General features: G+C 42.2%; 1 protein-coding gene across 5 annotated transcripts in view; it reads left to right on the forward strand.

Annotated features, from left to right (window-relative positions):
* STK39 (serine/threonine kinase 39) overlaps window positions 1-18,349 on the forward strand; it is a 485,881-nt gene that overhangs the window by 229,467 nt on the left and 238,065 nt on the right. For all 5 annotated transcript variants that reach the window (XM_067741649.1, XM_067741650.1, XM_067741647.1 and 2 more), the window contains one exon: window positions 11,101-11,213. In XM_067741649.1, the coding sequence (XP_067597750.1) occupies window positions 11,101-11,213 (113 nt within the window). The remainder of the gene's footprint in view (window positions 1-11,100; window positions 11,214-18,349) is intronic.

An 18,349-nucleotide genomic window follows, 5' to 3' on the forward strand; every position in this document is an offset into this window, starting at 1 on the left:
GACCTTGGGTAACTAAAATCACGGAAAGCGAAACCACAAAAAAGGGGGGGACGACTATAATTGTGAAATGTTTTTTAAACTGGCAAGTAATCGTATTTACAGAGTGACTCTTTTATCTACTGTGTATCATTAAGGAAACCAAAAATGTCTAGGAGTAAATCACAGTACCAATCCCATTGAGTTAGACGGAAGTTAGAGTCTGATACTCAGCAGATTCTTATCCCATACATACCACTCCTCTTCAACCAGGTACCTAGACTTTACCTGTATCCCTTAATAATCATTTTCTTTGTGTTAGATAATCCCAGTCCACTTTCCGAGTTTAGTAAGGGTAGTACAGAGCTGTGTTTAAAATTTTTAAAACATATTTAATTGTTGCTTTAGGTGTAGCTTGAGGTCCAAGGTGAGCATATGACATTCATTCCAGTTTGATTCCACACACCAGTTTCCCTGTATCTCCCTTACGATCAGAGCCCCGGGTGACTTTTTGTTTTTCTGTGGTATTATCAGATGGCTCTTGCTGAGTTACACACAAGCCTTGCTTTTCTTTGGTGAGGTCTGTGACCTCTAAAGGTTTTAACAAGCCAGGCTTTCCCAGGGAAGGTAGTTTATCCAGGTCAGTGGTGAAACACAAGTTCATTCACTGAGTGACCATTTCTGTAGCTCACCCTGGTCTTTAGGATTTTTTTGTAGTAAGCTCTAAATCTGCTCCAACAGCCCCAGAAGGAGGCTCTGCTCACTGGTTCTTTTGACCGAGGCCGAAGGACGTAACTCAACCAGTTTGGCTGTTACACAAGCCAGGTTGCTTAGGAGGGTCACCTGTTTGTGGCTGCCGTGAGAAATGTGGCCTTGCTGTGCCTGGCCTGGTGTATCCTGACAGGCCAGCAGTAGCATCTGTTTTGTAAAAGAATCTGTCCAGCAGATTGCACATAACACCTGTCTCACTGTTTCTGTTCTTTGTGTTTGACTCGAGAGTTTACTGTGCCCGTGTTCCTTCCACATAGAACGCACCAAACGACCGAATAGCTCTGATGGCTTTCTCTTTGTATGAAGTAGCAGGATGCGGTGGATGGCCATGTGGTGACCTGCTGTAAATGAGTGTGGGCCCGTGTCCTGAGTATATTCGCGTATTATGTTGAACCGTAGGAAATGTGACCATTTTTGATCTAGAAGAATGACAGCTTCGTATGTGTAATCGAATAGATAATTTTAAATTTGTACCTTCAGGTAAGGAAGGGTACACATTTGAAGCCAACTAGCAGTCACCCAGGGAGGCAAATACGGCCTGTGGCGAGCTTCTTTTTTTTTTTTTAAATATATTTAAAAAATTTCTTTGTTTTATTTATTTATTTTTGGCTGCATTGGATCTTCATTGCGGTACACGGGCTTCTCATTGCAGTGGCTTCTCTTGTTGCAGAGCACGGGCTGTAGGCACACGGTCTTCAGTAGTTGTGGCTTGTGGGCTTCAGAGCACAGGCTTAGTAGTTGTGGCACACGGGCTTAGTTGCTCCACGGCATGTGGGATCTTCCCGGACCAGGGCTCGAACCCGTGTCCCCTGCATTGGCAGGCGGATTCTTAATCACTGCGCCACCAGGGAAGCCCATATGGCAAGCTTTTATGTGACTTACCATATTTTTATGTTTTTAAACATAAATTGCTAACCTTAATTTAGGAGCTCTCACACAAAATTCTGGATTTTCAGCTTTTCTGCGAGAATCAGAATCTTGCCCCGGTAGGTCAGTGATGTCAGGTGGCGCCAGTGGACTGAGGCAGAGTGGCAGCTGTGTCCCCGTGGAGCTCACGTGTGTCCATTCACGCCCTGGCCAGCTTGTGGTCCTCATGGGACCTGATTGGCCTCATGAGCTATGAGTTTGGACACATGACATAAATAGGGCACCTCGAGCAAGTTGGGTAAAGAGAGAATTGGAAGAAATCACCAGCTGGACCAAAGTCATCTGTTTTGTTTACTGCATACCAGCAGCCAGCACCTCTAAAAAGAAAGCCTGATACAGCTCTGGACTCTATTCACTAAAAAAGGACAGCTATGCATAATTAAGGAGCTTTCTCAGGTGCTAAGAGATGCACAAACTCTTGTTAAAGTTTCGGCTTGGTGCTCTTCATTTAAGTAGCGTATGATGACAGAATTTGCTTCCCCTGGCCACCATTCCTGTCACAGGCTAATGTAGTACCTGTCCTGTTTACCTTTTTGCTTTTTAAATCCTGACATTTATGGGAAGGGGTTACTCAACAATCGACCAATTGTCCTAACTTTAACATGAAAGTTCTTGTCGACTCATACATATTTTAAGAGTTCCAGATATTTATTGTTACACTGTTTGTAATGTGGGGGGAACTGGACATAAAAAAAGTACTCATCAATAAAAGAAGGGCTGAATAAATTGTGGTACATCAAACACCATGAAATACTATGTGGTGTTAACATGACAAATTGACAGGACACCAGCTGACCTGGAGGGATTTCCCTGAGGAGTAATTCTAGCTGAGATTTAATTAGTACTTCCTGTGTGCTAGGCACGGTTCCAAGGGCTTTCCATGTATTAACTCATTGGATCTTCACAGCTGCCCTGTGAACTCGGTGCTATTATTGACATCTTACAAGGGAAGAAACTGAGGCATGGAGATGTTAAGAAGGTTGTCCAAGGACAAGCAGTTAGTATGTAGCAGGGCTAGGCTATGAACTCATGCAATCTGGATGAACAAAGACTTCTTAAAATCATTTTGTTTGGCTAGGTGTCAAAGTACATTTTCAGCGAGAAATGTAGCTATAGGATATTAATTCATAGCTGTTCCTGAATTCTCTGGGTTATTCTCTTATATCTTAGACGCTTAAACTCATCATGCTGTATCAGACCTTAGAAGTCATTTAGTCTTCTGGTTTTCCTGTTTGGCCCACCTGTTCCCCTGCTTTTAAACCAACTGAATCTTCCTGGTGAGCAAAATGAAACTCAGTCCTGACCTGGAGCTACTTTGCCCTCTCTCTTTTCCCCAGTCCATCTCCTTCATGTTACAGATGGAGAAGTGAGTCCCAGAGAGAGAGCCTAACATTTATTGAGTCGATGTTTTCCAGGGATGTGAAACTCATTGTTATTAAGCCTTGCAGGTAGCTTTTATTATGCCGATTAAGGAAACGGAGGTATAGGTAGAAATAGGGCCAGTGTCACAGAGGGAATCAGTATCAGGGTTGGATAGAATCCCTGTCTAACCTTCTTCTCAAGGGTCTTACTGACCTACGACTTGAGAATTACAGAGGCCTTCCAGAGGCCCTTCAGTTGTATCTTGTCTCTTACTGCTGTTGGAATTAATTAGGAAGTTTTTGAGAACTTCTAACTTATATGGCATAATTTAGCATAGGTGACCGTGGGAGAGTGGCTTCAGAACAGACAAGGAAAGCGTTTTGTATTAGTCAGCTTGGGCTGCCATAATAGAATACCTTAAGAATGGGTGCCTTCAACAACAGGAATTTATTTCTCCCTGTTTTGGAGGCCGGGAAGTCCATGTCAGGGTGCTGGCTGATCTGGCTTCTGATGAGACCTGGCCTCCCTTCCCTTCCTGTCCTCAGCCACATGGTGAGGGGCTAGACTTGATGGTCTTTAAGGCTCCCTGCATCTCTAAAGTTGTTCTTGATCTCTCTTAACAGTTGAAGGAAATCTTTGGATTCAAAATAGACTGTTCCAAATTGTCCAATGGGTGGTTAAACCCATTCATGCTGTGACAGTCACCTCAGGTCATAAAGCTTTCATATTTATTCTTTCTAGAGATGAGAAGCTGCCAGTTGTTCTTTAGTCAGCTGTAGTTATAAAGCAGTAACAATCCTCTAGGTGTATGGCTCTAATAAAAGACTTGCCCCAACACTCCCTCCCCCTTTTAAATTTAAAAAATATATTACTATTTTTTAAATTAAAAAAAAGTTTTTTACAATTTTTAAAGATTACTTTCTACTTACAGCTGCTACAAAATATTGGCTGTATTCCCCATGTTGTACAGTACATCCTTGAGCCTATCTTTTTTTTTTTTTTTTGCGGTACATGGGCCTCTCACTGTTGTGGCCTCTCCCGTTGCGGGGCACAGGCTCCGGACATGCAGGCTCAGTGGCCATGGCTCACGGGCCCAGCCGCTCCGCGGCACGTGGCATCTTCCCGGACCGGGGCACGAACCCGTGTCCCCTGCATCGGCAGGCGGACTCTAAACCACTGCGCCACCAGGGAAGCCCTTGAGCCTATCTTATACCCCGATAGGTTGTATCTCCTACTCCTCCACCCCTTTATTGTCCCTCCTCCTCTCCCCACTGGTAACCACTAGCTTGTTCTCTCTAACTGTGAGTCTGCCTCTTTTGTGATATATTTACTAGCTCTTGTATTTTTGAGATTCCACATGTAAGTGATATCATACAGTATTCGTCTTTCTCTGATTTATTTCACTTAGCATAAGGTCCTCCAAGTCCATCCACGTTGCTAGCTGTAAATGGCAAAACTTCATTCTTTTTTATGACTAATATTCCTGTGTGTGTGTGTGTGTGTATGTGTATGTAGGTATGTATCATATCCTCTTTATCCATTCGTCTGTTGATGGACACTTAGGTTGCTTCCATATCTCGGCAGTTGCTAATAATGCTGCTATGAACATTGGGGTGCCTGCATCTTTTCATATTAGTGTGTTTGTTGTTTTTGGATATATAACCAGGAGTGGAATTGCTGGGTCATATGGTAGTTCTATTTTTAGTTTTTTGACAAACCTCCATATTGTTTTCCACAGCGGCTACACCAATTTACATTCCCACCAACAGTGTACATGGGTTCTCTTTTCTCCACATCCTCACCAACATATGTTATTTGTGCTCTTTTTGATGATAACCATTCTGACAGGTATGAGGTGTTATCTCATTTTGGTTTCGATTTGCATTTCCTTGATGATTAGCAATGTTGTGCATCTTTTCATGTGCCTGTTGACCACCTGCATGTCCTCTTTGGAAAAATGACTCTTCAGTTCTTCTGCACATTTTTTAATCAGTTTGTTTTTTGAAGTTGAGTTGTATGAGCTCTTTACATGTTTTAGATATTAATCCCTTATTAGACATATCATTTGCAAATATTTTCTCCCATTCAGTAGGTTGTCTTTTCATTTTACTTTTTTTAACATTTTTATTGGAGTATAATTGCTTTACAATGGTGGGTTAGTTTCTGCTGTATAACAGAGTCAATCAGCTATACATATGCATATATCCCCATATCTCCTCCCTCTTGCGTCTCCCTCCCACCTTCCCTATCCCGCCCCTCTAGGTGGACACAAAGCACCGAACTGATCTCCCTGTGCTATGTAGCTGCTTCCCACTAGCTATCTGTTTTACATTTGGTAGTGTATGTACGTTCATTGCCACTCTCTCACTTCGTCCCAGCTTACCCGTCCCCCTCCCCATGTCCTCAAGTCCATTCTCTATGTCTGTGTCTTTATTCCTGTCCTGCCCCTAGGTTCTTCAGAACCTTTTTTTAAAAATTTTTTTTAGATTCCATATGTGTGTTAGCATACGGTATTTGTTTCTCTCTCCCTGACTTACTTCACTCTGTATGACAGTCTCTAGGTCCATCCACCTCACTACAAATAACTCAATTTTGTTTCTTTTCATGGCTGAGTAATATTCCATTGTATATATGTGCCACATCTTCTTTATCCATTCATCTGTTGATGGACACTTAGGTTGCTTCCATGTCCTGGCTATTGTAAATAGTGCTGCAGTGAACATTGTGGTACATGACTCTTTTGGAATTATGGTTTTCTCAGGGCATGTGCCCAGTAGTGGGATTGCTGGGTCATATGGTAGTTCTATTTTTAGTTTCTTAAGGAACCTCCATACTGTTCTCCATAGTGGCTGTATCAGTTTACATTCCAACCAGCAGTGCAAGAGGATTCCCTTTTCTCCACACCCTCTCCAGCATTTATTGTTTTTAGATTTTTTTTTTTTTTTTTTTTTTGCGATACGCGGGCCTCTCACTGTTGTGGCCTCTCCCGTTGCGGAGCACAGGCTCTGGATGCGCAGGCTCAGCGGCCATGGCTCACGGGCCCAGTGGGATCTTCCTGGACTGGGGCACGAACCTGTGTCCCCTGCATCAGCAGGTGGACGCTCAACCACTGCGCCACCATGGAAGCCCTGTAACATTCTTTATATTAAAGTCTGTTTTATCTCATATGAGTATTGCTACTCCAGCTTTCTTTTGATATCCATTTGCATGGAATATCTTTTTCCATACCCTCACTTTCAGTCTCTGTGTGTCCCTAGGTCTGAAGTGGGTCTCTTGTAGGCAGCATATATATGGGTCTTGTTTTTGTATGCATTCAGCCAATCTATGTCTTTTGGTTGGAGCATCTAGTCCATTTTCATTTAAGGTAGTTTTCCTATTACCATTTTCTTAATTGTTTTGGGTTTGTTATTGTAAGTGTTTTGCTTCTCTTGTGTTTCCTGCCTAGAGAAGTTCCTTTAGCATTTGTTTTAAAGGTGGTTTGGTGTTGCTGAATTCTCTTAGCTTTTGCTTGTCTGTAAAGGTTTTAACTTCTCCGTTGAATCTGAATGAGATCCTTGCTGGGTGGAGTAACCTTGGTTGTAGGTTTTTCCTCTTTCATCACTTTAAATATATCCAGCCACTCCCTTCTGGCTTGCAGAGTGTCTGCTGAAAGATCAGCTGTTAACCTCATGGGAATTCCCTTGTATGTTATTTATTGTTTTTTTCCTTACTGCTTTTAATATTTTTCTTTGTATTTAATTTTTGAAAATTTGATTAATATGTGGTTTGGCATGTTTTTCATTGGATTTATCCTGTATGGGACTCTCTGTGCTTCCTGGGCTTGATTGACTATTTCCTTTCCCACATTAGGGAAGTTTTCAACTGTAATCTCTTCAAATATTTTCTCAGTCCCTTTCTTTCTCTCTTCTTCTTCTGGGACCCCCCCTTATAATTCGAATGTTGGTGGATTTAATGTTTTCCCAGAGGTCTCTGAGACTGTCCTGCATTCTTTTCATTGCTTTTTCTTTATTCTGCTCTGCAGTAGTTATTTCCACTATTTTATCTTCCAGGTCACCAATCCGTTCTTTTGCCTCAGTTTTTCTGCTATTGATTCCTTCTAGAGAATTTTAAATTTCATTTATTGTGTTGTTCATCATTGGTTGTTTGCTCTTTAGTTCTTCTAGTTTCTTGTTAAATGTTTCTTGTATTTTCTCCTTTCTGTTTCCAAGTTGTTTTTTTTTTTGTGGTCCGCGGGCCTCTCACTGTTGTGGCCTCTCCCGTTGCAGAGCACAGGCTCCGGACGAGCAGGCTCAGTGGCCATGGCTCACGGGACCTGCTGCGCCGCGGCATGTGGGATCTTCCCGGACCGGGACACGAACCCGTGTCCCCTGCCTCGGCAGGCGGACTCTCAACCACTGCGCCACCAGGGAAGCCCTGTTTCCAAGATTTTGGATCATCTTTACTATCATTATTCTGAATTATTTTTCAGGTAGACTGCCTATTTCCTCTTCATTTGTTAGGTCTGATGGGTTTTTACCTTGCTCCTTCATCTGCTGTGTGTTTCTGTCTTCTCATTTTGCTTATCTTACTGTGTTTGGGGTCTTCTTGTTGCAGGCTGCAGGTTCGTAGTTCCCATTGTTTTTGGTGTCTTCCCCAAGTGGGTAAGGTTGGTTCAGTGGGTTGTGTAGGCTTCCTGGTGGAGGGGACTGGTGCCTGTGTTCTGGTGGTTGAGGCTGGATCTTGTCCTTCCTGTGGGCAGGACCACATCTGGTGGTGTGTTTTGGGGTGTCTGTGAACTTATTATGATTTTAGGCAGCCTCTCTGCTAATGGGTGGGTTTGTGTTCCTGTCTTGCTAGTTGTTTGACATAGGGTGTCTAGCAGTGTAGCTTGCTGGCCGTTGAGTGGAGTTGGGTCTTAGCGTTGAGATGGAGATCTCTGGGAGAGCTTTTGCCGTTTGATATTACGTGGGTCCGGGAGGTCTCTGGTGGACCAGTGTCCTGAACTCGGCTCTCCTACCTCAGAGTCTCAGGCCTGATTGACACCCGGCTGGAGCACCAAGACTCTGTCAGCCATATGGCTCCAAACTCCGGAGCTCCACAGTCAGAGGCCCTCTTTTGCATGTGCTGTCTCTCCCCTTCTGCCATTTTTAATTTTTTAATTAATTGATTGATTGATTTTTGGTTGTGCCAGGTCTTAGTTGCAGCATGTGAATTCTTAGTTGTGGCATGCATGTGCGATGTAGTTCTCTGACCAGGGATCAAAGCTGCGTCCCCTGCATTGGGAGGCGAATTCTTAACCACTGAGCCACCAGGGAAGTCCCTGTCTTTTCATTTTGTCAGTGGTTTCCTTTGCTGTGCAAAAGCCAACTCAACATCCCTTCCCCTTTTTAGAATTCTTCTTTGTGTCCATATTCTTGCGTTTGTCTGTGGAAACCAGAAGGCTTTTATAGTCAAGGGCTTAACTGACTGGGCGTGGTAGTCCCATGTCATGTACACTTATTTTACCGTTTCTGGGAATTTGTTTTCTTCTTTCCTGTTTTGCAGTTTTCCCAATGTGAGAATGTTCTGGGATGTGGATGGAGGATGGAGGGGTGGGATTGGGGGGCGATTTACAACAGGTAGGGCTGAGCTTCCCATCAGCAGCTTGTTAAAGACTTTTGTTGATTTCTCTGCTGGGTACCAGGCCCAGCGCTAACTTGCTACTTATCACTTTCTCTGTGGCTCCCTTCAGTGATGGTCTCTTGTTCTGGAGACCTTGACTGGAAAATACACTCTGCTATCAGCAGGGCTCTTTGTAGTGTTTGGCCCTGGTATCTGGAGCATTCTGGATTGAGCCCAACATGCTGCGATCTGCAGGGCTGGTGAGGTTGATCCAGTGGGACTTGGAGTAACAGCTGATGGAGAAGCAGTGAGGTTAGGGACAGGCAGCCCCTTTTAAACAACCTGTGACAGTGGCGTTTGCTCCTTGCACTGAGCTCTAGAGAGAGTGAGGTTCTCTAGGTTGTTTCTCTTTTCTTCAACCATATAGGGCAGAAAATGTTTTCCTAGGAAGGGCAAAAGAGGGAAGGAAAGGGAGAGGTGCGCTTCTGACTTGTGGGAGGTAGGAAAAAACCATGCACGTTAGAGTCCTGCAGACCTGACTCAGATCCCGGCTCAGGTACTTGTGAACTGTGTCGGCAAGTTTTCCGAGTCCCAGTGTTCTCACATATAAAATGAGGCTAATAACAAAAACTGCACAGGCTTGTAACAAGAATTATGCGAGGAAAATGCCGACTATATAGTGGGTGGTCAGTATCTGAGGAGTTTCTTCCCCAGTGAACACAGGTGGGACTTCCTGGAACAGAAGCCGTGAACTTGGAGACCTGTCTTTGGAGCATTAGGGTGACCTGCTCGGGTCATAGATCAGGGGGCCAGAGCTCATGATGAGACCACAGGGCAGAACTTCAGTGCTTAAACACACCCATTCGGGCGCTTCTTTGGGGTGGGAAAGCCTTGATTTGCACAAGAAGTGTCGTGCCTTTCTCTCACGTGTGTCAGGAAATCTAAAACTGGTCTCCCCTCCTTATTGACAAAAGATTCTGCCTCCTGCCCTTTGGACGAGATTCGGTGACTCATTTGGGAAGGAGTACCCAAAGAAAAACTTGAAGGAGAAAAGTGGACGGTCACATCTGCCCCCTTTTGCACAGTCCCGAGTACAGGCTGTTTCTCTCCTTGGCAGTCTTGCAGGGAGAGGATTTATGTGATGAGAATGAGATTTTTGGTATTCTTTGCAGAATTGAGATGCCTTAACCTGGAGGTCTTTTTGCCCCTACGGAATACAAATCCGATTAGGAGCTCTTTGTTCTCTGCCACAAATCATTACACGTCTGCAGTTTGCTCTTATAAAATATGGATGCTGACACGACTCTGCCTCTTAGGAATTTGAGTGCATTAGCTAATGATCATGAAACCTTAGAAATGGGAAACGCATATGAATGCTGAGAGCTTTTGTAATTACACATTTGCATCATTTTGCTTGGTATCCTTGAAGAGTCCTGCTTTCAGCATGAGAATACTCAGGTTGATTCCTGTTCTTCTAATTGTAGAGCAAAATTGGAAGACATAAGCTCACAGAGTGCTCAGAGTAGATAATAAGTTGTCACAGCATCTCATGGAAGCCCTGAAGTAGCTCAGGCTGGAGTGGTTTGGTTTGGGCTGAAGGGGGAGAGGAGCTTGAGATACTGTAAAGGCACTGACATGGGAAGGCATCAGCATGAGACGATGGTAATGGCGTCCACGCAGGGGTGTGCTTAGATGCTTATGTCTCTTATTCTTTTTTAAAAAAATTAATTATTTTTGGCAGCATTGGGTCTTCGTTGCTGTGCTCAGGCTTGCTCTAGTTGCGGTGAGCGGGCTTCTCATTGCAGTGGTTTCTGTTGCGGAGCACGGGCTCTAGGTGCACAGGCTTCAGTAGTTGTGGCTTGAGGGTTCCAGAGCACAGGCTCAGTGGTTGTGGCGCACGGGCTTAGTTGCTCCGTGGCATGTGGGATCTTCCCGGACCAGGGCTCGAACCCTGGCAGGGCTCGAAATTGGCAGGCGGATTCTTAACCACTGCTCCACCAGGGAAGCCCTCTCTTATTCTTGTGACATGAGACCCATCACTTTCTCAGCCTTTGTTCTGGGCAGCAGTGAACACCCTGTATTGCAATGGGCTCTTTTTTTTTTTTTTTTACACCTTTATTGGGGTATAATTGCTTTACAATGGTGTGTTAGTTTCTGCTTTATAACAAAGTGAATCAGTTATACATATACATATGTTCCCATACGCAATGGGCTCTTTTGCTGTGGGTCACCTTCCTGGATCGTTAAGCCTCTGAAGTGCAGGTACTGTCTTTGTATTCTCTAGAAACATGCAGTTTTTCCTTTTTCTCCTTCATAGAATTATTTTCGGACTTAAGAAACTCTTTAAAAAGATGTCAAATGATAATGTTTTGAATACTTGGAGTAGAAACTTAAAAAAATAGATATTAATTTGTGAAGGGGGTCACAGATAGTAACCAGACAGCGTGCCACTTGATAGCTGATGCTGTTTTTATTTCGTTTCAGGCAGTGGCGCTACAGCTGTGGTGCAGGCTGCTCTATGTAAACCCAGGCAAGAACGTGTAGCAATAAAGCGGATCAACTTGGAAAAATGCCAGACCAGCATGGATGAACTATTAGTAAGTAAAAGTGAAGGGGATACTGCTCGTTGCTTTTCTTAACTCATGGATACATAGAGATGGGCCGGAGAAGCAGGAGAGCAGAGAGCAGAGGCAACTTGGTGTTTTCTCCTGTTCGGACACACTTATTTCTTGGAAAGCAGCCCACATGGCTTTTTTCCCCTTATGATTGTGTTGTGTAATATACAGCTTACTTTGCTTTGACAAACAGAATTTTGCTCAGTCCTCATAATCCCCAGGTGGGGAGGGCCTCAGTGTTAACACTCTTTTTTATGAAATGAGGGAACAGACTCAGATGACCTAAGGTCATGTGATACTGAGTGCAGAGACTCAGATGACCTAAGGTAATGTGATACTGAGTGCAGAGTTAGATGGTGAGCTTCTGGTCCTCAGTCTTGAATCCTGATGCAACTAGGACTTACTCCCTAAACAATTTGCTGGTCATTTTGGCTTTCATAAATTACAAAATCTCCTATAAATTTCAGTTGTTCAAAATACTGCTGGGTAGCTTGCATTCTTATTGGCTAATGACAGGAGTTTATTTTTTATACAGGGCAACTTGTACTTCTTCTAAATAAAGTACATTACATAAATAACAGGAGCTTGTCGGTGTGGATATGACTGTAGTACCACTGGTTGGTTGAAGGAACATTTGCTTTAGGCTTAGCTGACTCATTATTAAATGAAGAGCTTGGCAAATGGTTATTAGTTGCCCAGCAAACTGTGAAGGGTTTGAGAGTTTAATCTCATAAATATAGTTGTCGATCTGCCTACCAATTTTCTTTTTTTCCTTTTGGTCATTTATTTGAGGATAATAGAATACTGCAGTGGAGGAGTTAACTGATTGGTTATCCCAGCACTAATCCCAGGACAAATATTAGTCCAATAGCGCCATACACGCTACAAAGTGTAATGACAGTTGGCTCCCAATGAAGAAGCCTTTTGTTAAAGCCTACATTGGGGGAATGGAATGTCATTAACAAGAGCTTTTTTGTCTTTACTCAGAATATAGCTTCTACTTCAGGCATAATTACAGTACACAACTATAGTATAAATTAAGTACTAGGATAAAGCTGTACTTTTCCAGATCTGTTTGGTCTTACATTTCAAATTAGACTACACAAGGCATAGTTTTCACTGGGATTGAAGCAGCGGATTGCCTTCTAAAACTCAGATTAAAGGAAGGCCTTCCACAACTTAATGTTAATTTCCAAAAAAAAAAAAAAACTTTTTTTTTTTTGCATATATTTAAGGCTTTTACTCGCTTCGAAATTTCAGCTGTGCTTTGCTCTTACTGAAATTATTACTGCATACATCTGTTGCTTGTTATCACGGTGACCAGTAAAATTGTGCCTTTGTCATCGGACCAGTTTTCAAGATCACTTTCCGGAGTGGAAAAAGCTTTAAACAAACTGTGGAGAGAGCTGTGTCCTGCTTTCGCCACTAACTTGTTTTTCAATTTTCGTCAAGTTACCTAACGGCTCTGCACGCTTTAAAAAGAGCTGAATCCCAAGATCTCTAAGATCCCGTTAGGAGTCCTCTAGTTCTGTGGCTATACAAAGTACACATTAATTTTTAAAAAACCTTGGAGTATACATTTATACTTATGCCCTATTTGGAAATAGCACTCTTGGCCATGACAACTTTGCCCATGACAGTTGTATTTGATCGTGGTGTTCTGTTGGAGGTCTCACAGCCATCTTTTTACCACCAGCAGAATATTTATACAGAATATGTGTAAGGCTTGTGTGTACTTGTATCTGACAGCTCTGAAAGCAGCCTGCTGGGCTGATGCTTTGGTCTGTGGTTCCTACCAAGCTGTCAGTTGCCCAAAGCTTCCGTGTTTTCCCCTTGCTGACTTCTTACCAGCAGTCGGCTGCCAGCGATGATAGCTGTGTAAGGGTCCTAGTGGAGGCATGAGGGAGAGACTGTCATTCCGGGCCATTTTCTCTATTACCCCGGCACCAGGTACCATAGCTGTGTCATTTGGAGTTACTCGTAATTTAGCCAGAGCTGTCACTGTGAGGACTGGTGCTTTTATGGCTTTGTGCTTGGCTCCATTAATCTCAGGTCTTAAGATTTACAAGTTTGCTTATTAGCAGTTAATTTATTTCTTTCGTTCTTCCCCCCTGCACCCCCGTCCCAGCAATGCCCATGTTGTGTTAATGGAGTATAGTGTATGTGCATAATTATCTGTTTTTCATTTTAAAAGATGTATTGATTTGTTGCTCGGATCTTTCCTTAATTTTGAACCTTTGACCTTTCGATGTCTTGCTATTTCTAGGGATGGGGAGAATGGCTCTGGTTGTTTAGGACACAAAACTCCCAGGTCCTTTGCAAACAAAAAGAAATGGAATTTACAGTATAGGCTGCCTAAAGTTGTCAGGCTTCTGTAGCCCAGCTATCGGCCTGTGATTGTGTGGCGCAAAGTTGCTGTAATCCTTTTCGATTTCTAATCCTGCTGCTGCTCGCGCTTTTATTATCTCTGTGGGTTCACATTTTGGCAGTGTTTGGACATCCGGTATCCTAATAATCCTTTAATTCTGTGTGTGTGTGTATTATATACAGGTCAGTGCCTTGTGTCATTTCACAAACCGTGCCCTGTGTTGACTGGAAACCATTGTCCTTATAAGAAACAATGGCCGCTGGAATCCTTATCTTGTGGGAGTGTTATGTTATAGAAGTCACAGTTATCAGCTATTTGCTGGCTACAGGAACAGCTGCCTCCCCTGTTGAAACTCTCACCTCCCACCCCTACTGTCTGCCCTGTCCCTACCCCGCTGCCCTGACTTCCATAGGTGGGATTTACCCATGGAGGTTGGGTATGATGGCAGAGAACAGTTTTGGAAAACTGGCCCTGGACTCTGCTTCTTTATGTGATGGAGGCTGTCCGAGTTTTCCATGGTCATAGAGTTTGTTCGAGGTTTGACTGAAGAAGATTCGAGTGGTCATGATTTCTTTTCCTTATTTTAAATTTATTTTTTAATTGAAGTATCATGATTTCTGAAGCAAAGTAATAATCACGGTGTCATCTTCTCTGAGAATGAAGGGAGGAAAAGAAATGTTCAGTGAGATCACTGGTGCTAAACAATTGGTAATTTAAATAAAATTTATGCTGTTGAAATAAGTACTGTAATATCCTCAGAGATACTAATTTATTTGGTAAATACTTGAGTTTCTCCATTGTGCTTAGGCCCGTAAAAAGGATGAGTTTGGGGTATATACATGAGAGGACAAAGGTATACGCTCACTAAAAATTCATTTCATTTTAACAATTAGATTAGAACACCCTAGAGTAAATGTTTTCCTTGGCATCACATGAGTAGCATTTAACCTACTCAGTCTAAACTAATTGTTTTTCTATGCATTGTTTTGAATTTTCTTGTGCGTTTTTGACTTTGGCTTATACATCCTAATCTTGCTAGGTTTGATGATCTTGGTGGTTAATTTTCCAGGAGCCAAGGGGTTTTACTGGTCTGTTCTATATTCTTAACCATCCCAACCTAGAAACTTTGATAATTTCTGAGAGTTGTTAATCCCATGTTTGTTGTTAACCCCATATTTTGTTAATCCCACAGTGTTAAAAATGACTAATTATAATTAGCTTAACACCCTCTGGGAGATAGAGTTTTAGAGCAGAATTTGTTCACTCCATAGTTATTAAAACCCTGCTAGATGGTAGGCACTGAGCTAGATGGTGGGAAAACAAAGAGGGGTCTTTTTTGTTGTGGAGCCCAGGGACTGGCCAGTGAGTCTCTTCATTTTGGTACTGGGTTGGTGAGATGTTTGAGCTAGGAATATCTTTCTGCAGAGTTCCTCTTTATTTGTCTAGAAATGGGTTAGCAGATTGATAGATTCTCTAATGTGCACTCCATTGAGGAAGTCCTTGCTTTCCAGTAGGAACCTAAGGCTTGCTAAGTGGGTCTGACCCACCGTCATGCAGACTAGTATATTCTTGTTGAAGATGGCCTCGAGGTTTCTTGAAAGGCCTTGGTTCTCTGGTTTGTGGTCAACCTCAAAGGTTAGGGATGCTACTCGAGGGCACACTTGGCTTCCGTTAAAATTTATTACGTGGGTGGAGAATTTATTCCATGGTCAGATGACTTTTCTGAAGTCTATCTTTTTCAGTCTCTGTTAAACCAGGTGACAGTGAATTCCATAAACGTGACACAGTCCTTCCTTTTATTTATCCTAAATCCCACTTTTTTCAGCCTGCAGGGCACACTCTCCTTTAGTTCTACCCAGGGATTGTTGACCATTTTGGGTCATCATCTTACTTGACTTTATGATTTTTAGATTTTAATCATATCCTTCTCAATTTTTTTCCTCTAGACTAGAATTCTCATATTTTTAGTCTGTCCTTGGTACTGAGTCACAGAAAACTCAGTACCATTTTCTCATTCTTTAATATACATCAGTGCTATCAAATCTTACAGTTTAATTCTTAGGTGCAGGAGCGCTTTAGGTGTAGGAAAAACCATGGCCCTGGACTTGGACAAAGTGCTTATTTCTTAAAAAAACACCTATGCACCAGTGATGAATGCTGCAATTTGTGGTAGAGGGAAGATTGCTTCCTGGGTCAGAGGGCCTGCATTCTCCACTTGGGTCCTGGACTTGGGATGAATCACTTTCACTTCTGGTGCACAGTCTCCTCATTTGTTCAATAAGGAAGTATACTCGAAGGCAAAAATTTATTTTCACCACCAAAAGTTCTATGATTCTGTGTATTTAAAAATTAATTCTTTTAATGAAATCCCCTTTTAAAATCATTTAAATAGAAACACTAATTACTAGCAAATTATGCTTTATAATTCAGGATGCTTTATAATTCAGGATAGTGTCAAGTCACTCCAGTGTTGTGGTGTAACGGTAAAAATTCACCATAAATTCGTAGATTTGGGTACACGGAGGGCCATCTGTTTCTCCTATGTACATAATGAAAAAATTTCTCAGTCTTGAAATAGAACAACTCTAGCATTTGCCCTTCTCTTCCTGTATCATCTTATAAAGATATTTTGCTCTCACTGACAGTATTTGTAAGTAAATCGTGCTTACATTGCTCAGAACGAAGCCCTGCTCATTTTGCTTTCTGCTATAGTGCTATTTTATGTATATATTTATTTTTTAATAAATTTCTTTCTTTCTCCTCCCGCCGCCCGGCGCGGGCTTCTGATTGCAGTGGCTTTTCTTGTTGTGGAGCACAGACTCTAGGCACGTGGGCTTCAGTAGCTGTGGCACGTGGGCTCAGTAGTTGTAGCTCACAGGCTCTGGAGTGCAGGATCAGTAGTTGTGGCACATGGGCTTAGTTGCTCCGCAACATGTGGGATCTTCCCAGCCCAGGGCCCGAACCTGTGTCACCTGCATTGGCAGGTGGATTCTTAACCACTGCGCCCCTAGGGAAGTCCCTATTTTATTAATTATTTTGCTTTTCTCTTGATCTGCAGTTCCCTCTGTACTCCCCTTTCTCTACCCCTGACCCTTTACCTTTTCCCCCTCACTCCTTCCATACTTTCCTTCCATTTCTTTAGAGGAATGAATTAGCTATGATTTGTAGGTTATTTTAGAGAATAAAGCTCTAGATATTGACTTTGCCCAATGGTCATTTGAGATAATAGTTATCTCCTATTATCTGACACAGGCTTCTCTCTTCCTTTTAAAATTAAATTATAGTATTTGGGGACCTCTAAGCAGTTCCTCTAGTCAGAAGGCGTTTTTTCCCTTTTAATTGAGATTTTAAAAAATGAAGAAGAAAATTTCTTCTGGTGCATTTTAACCCAATCTCTGTAATTGTGTTAATACTTTTGCAAATCTTGTTTATTATAGAAAAAAATTTATACCAGTTTGAGGACATCAGCTTAAAAAGCTGGAAGCTATAATGTATGTGTTTTCTCTGTTGTGTCAGTGAAAGTACTTTACATTCATTTTGAACTGAAGAACTTTCTAATTAGTAAATTAATTATTCATATCCCAGCACATCCCTTGTGATATGTGGTAATAAATTGCATTTGACTGTTTCTCGTAGAATCTTTTGTTCCAAGGGTATAGCGTTAAAATATAAGCCTACTTCACTGAGTGTAGTACTATTTTGAGCATTTCAGTCTCAAGTATTACATTTTATAGTGTCATTTGTCCCTTGCCACTTGGCTTTGTAATTATTTTCATATGATTTGATGTTTGTGCTTACCCAAGTATAGTCCAATTGAGGGCAGAATTAGAAATGAGAAACTTTTGGATAATTTGAGGACGTACCATTTTGTTTTGTTTTGTTTTGTTTTTTTGCGGTATGCGGGCCTCTCACTGCTGTGGCCTCTCCCATTGCGGAGCACAGGCTCCGAACGCGCAGGCTCAGCGGCCATGGCTCACGGGCCTAGCTGCTCCGCGGCATGTGGGATCTTCCCGGACCGGGGCATGAACCCGTGTGCCCTGCATCGGCAGGCGGACTCTCAACCACTGCGCCACCAGGGAAGCCCAGGACGTACCATTTTTAAGAAATTAGAGAATATCACATATGCAAAAGTAACTTATTTTTACAGCTCTAAAGTTACATTAGCTTAGGAATATGTATAATTTGGCTGGAGAAAAATAATTTTCTTTTTGGAACGTTAAATTTAAAAGTTATATCATAGCAGATCCAGATAATAATTAAATATCCTAATTGAATTTACTTTTAAGTATTCTTATACATTTGTTAGAAATGGCTTGCTAAAATGTTTAACATCTTTTTTTTTTTTTTTTTCCAAAATGTAAACAGAAATTAACATTTCAAGGCCCCTCAGGTTTCTGGACTTACATGTGCTTGGTAACAGAGAGACCCAGTACATACTCATTTTCAGAGTAGGAGAAAACGGGGAAAACATTCCCAGATTGAATGAATACAACTTCAGTTACATCTTTTTTTTTTTTTTTTTAATACTTCACTTTTGCCATCCTCATAAACTTCTGGAAAATGTTATTGCTTGGGTTGAGACAGATGGTTCTGTTCTTTCCTATGTTATTGTCTTTCTTATTTTGGTTTGATTATATTTCCACAATTAATTAAGCTGACTCTGAAAAAGAAGGACTCGGAAACAGGGAGAAGGCTGAAGAGTGTTCAGCGGGGTTTCTGCCTCTGTTGCCTGGCAGAACCCCAGACTGCA

The sequence above is a fragment of the Pseudorca crassidens genome, chromosome 6 (assembly GCF_039906515.1).
Source record: "Pseudorca crassidens isolate mPseCra1 chromosome 6, mPseCra1.hap1, whole genome shotgun sequence".
NCBI classification, from domain to species: domain Eukaryota; kingdom Metazoa; phylum Chordata; class Mammalia; order Artiodactyla; family Delphinidae; genus Pseudorca; species Pseudorca crassidens.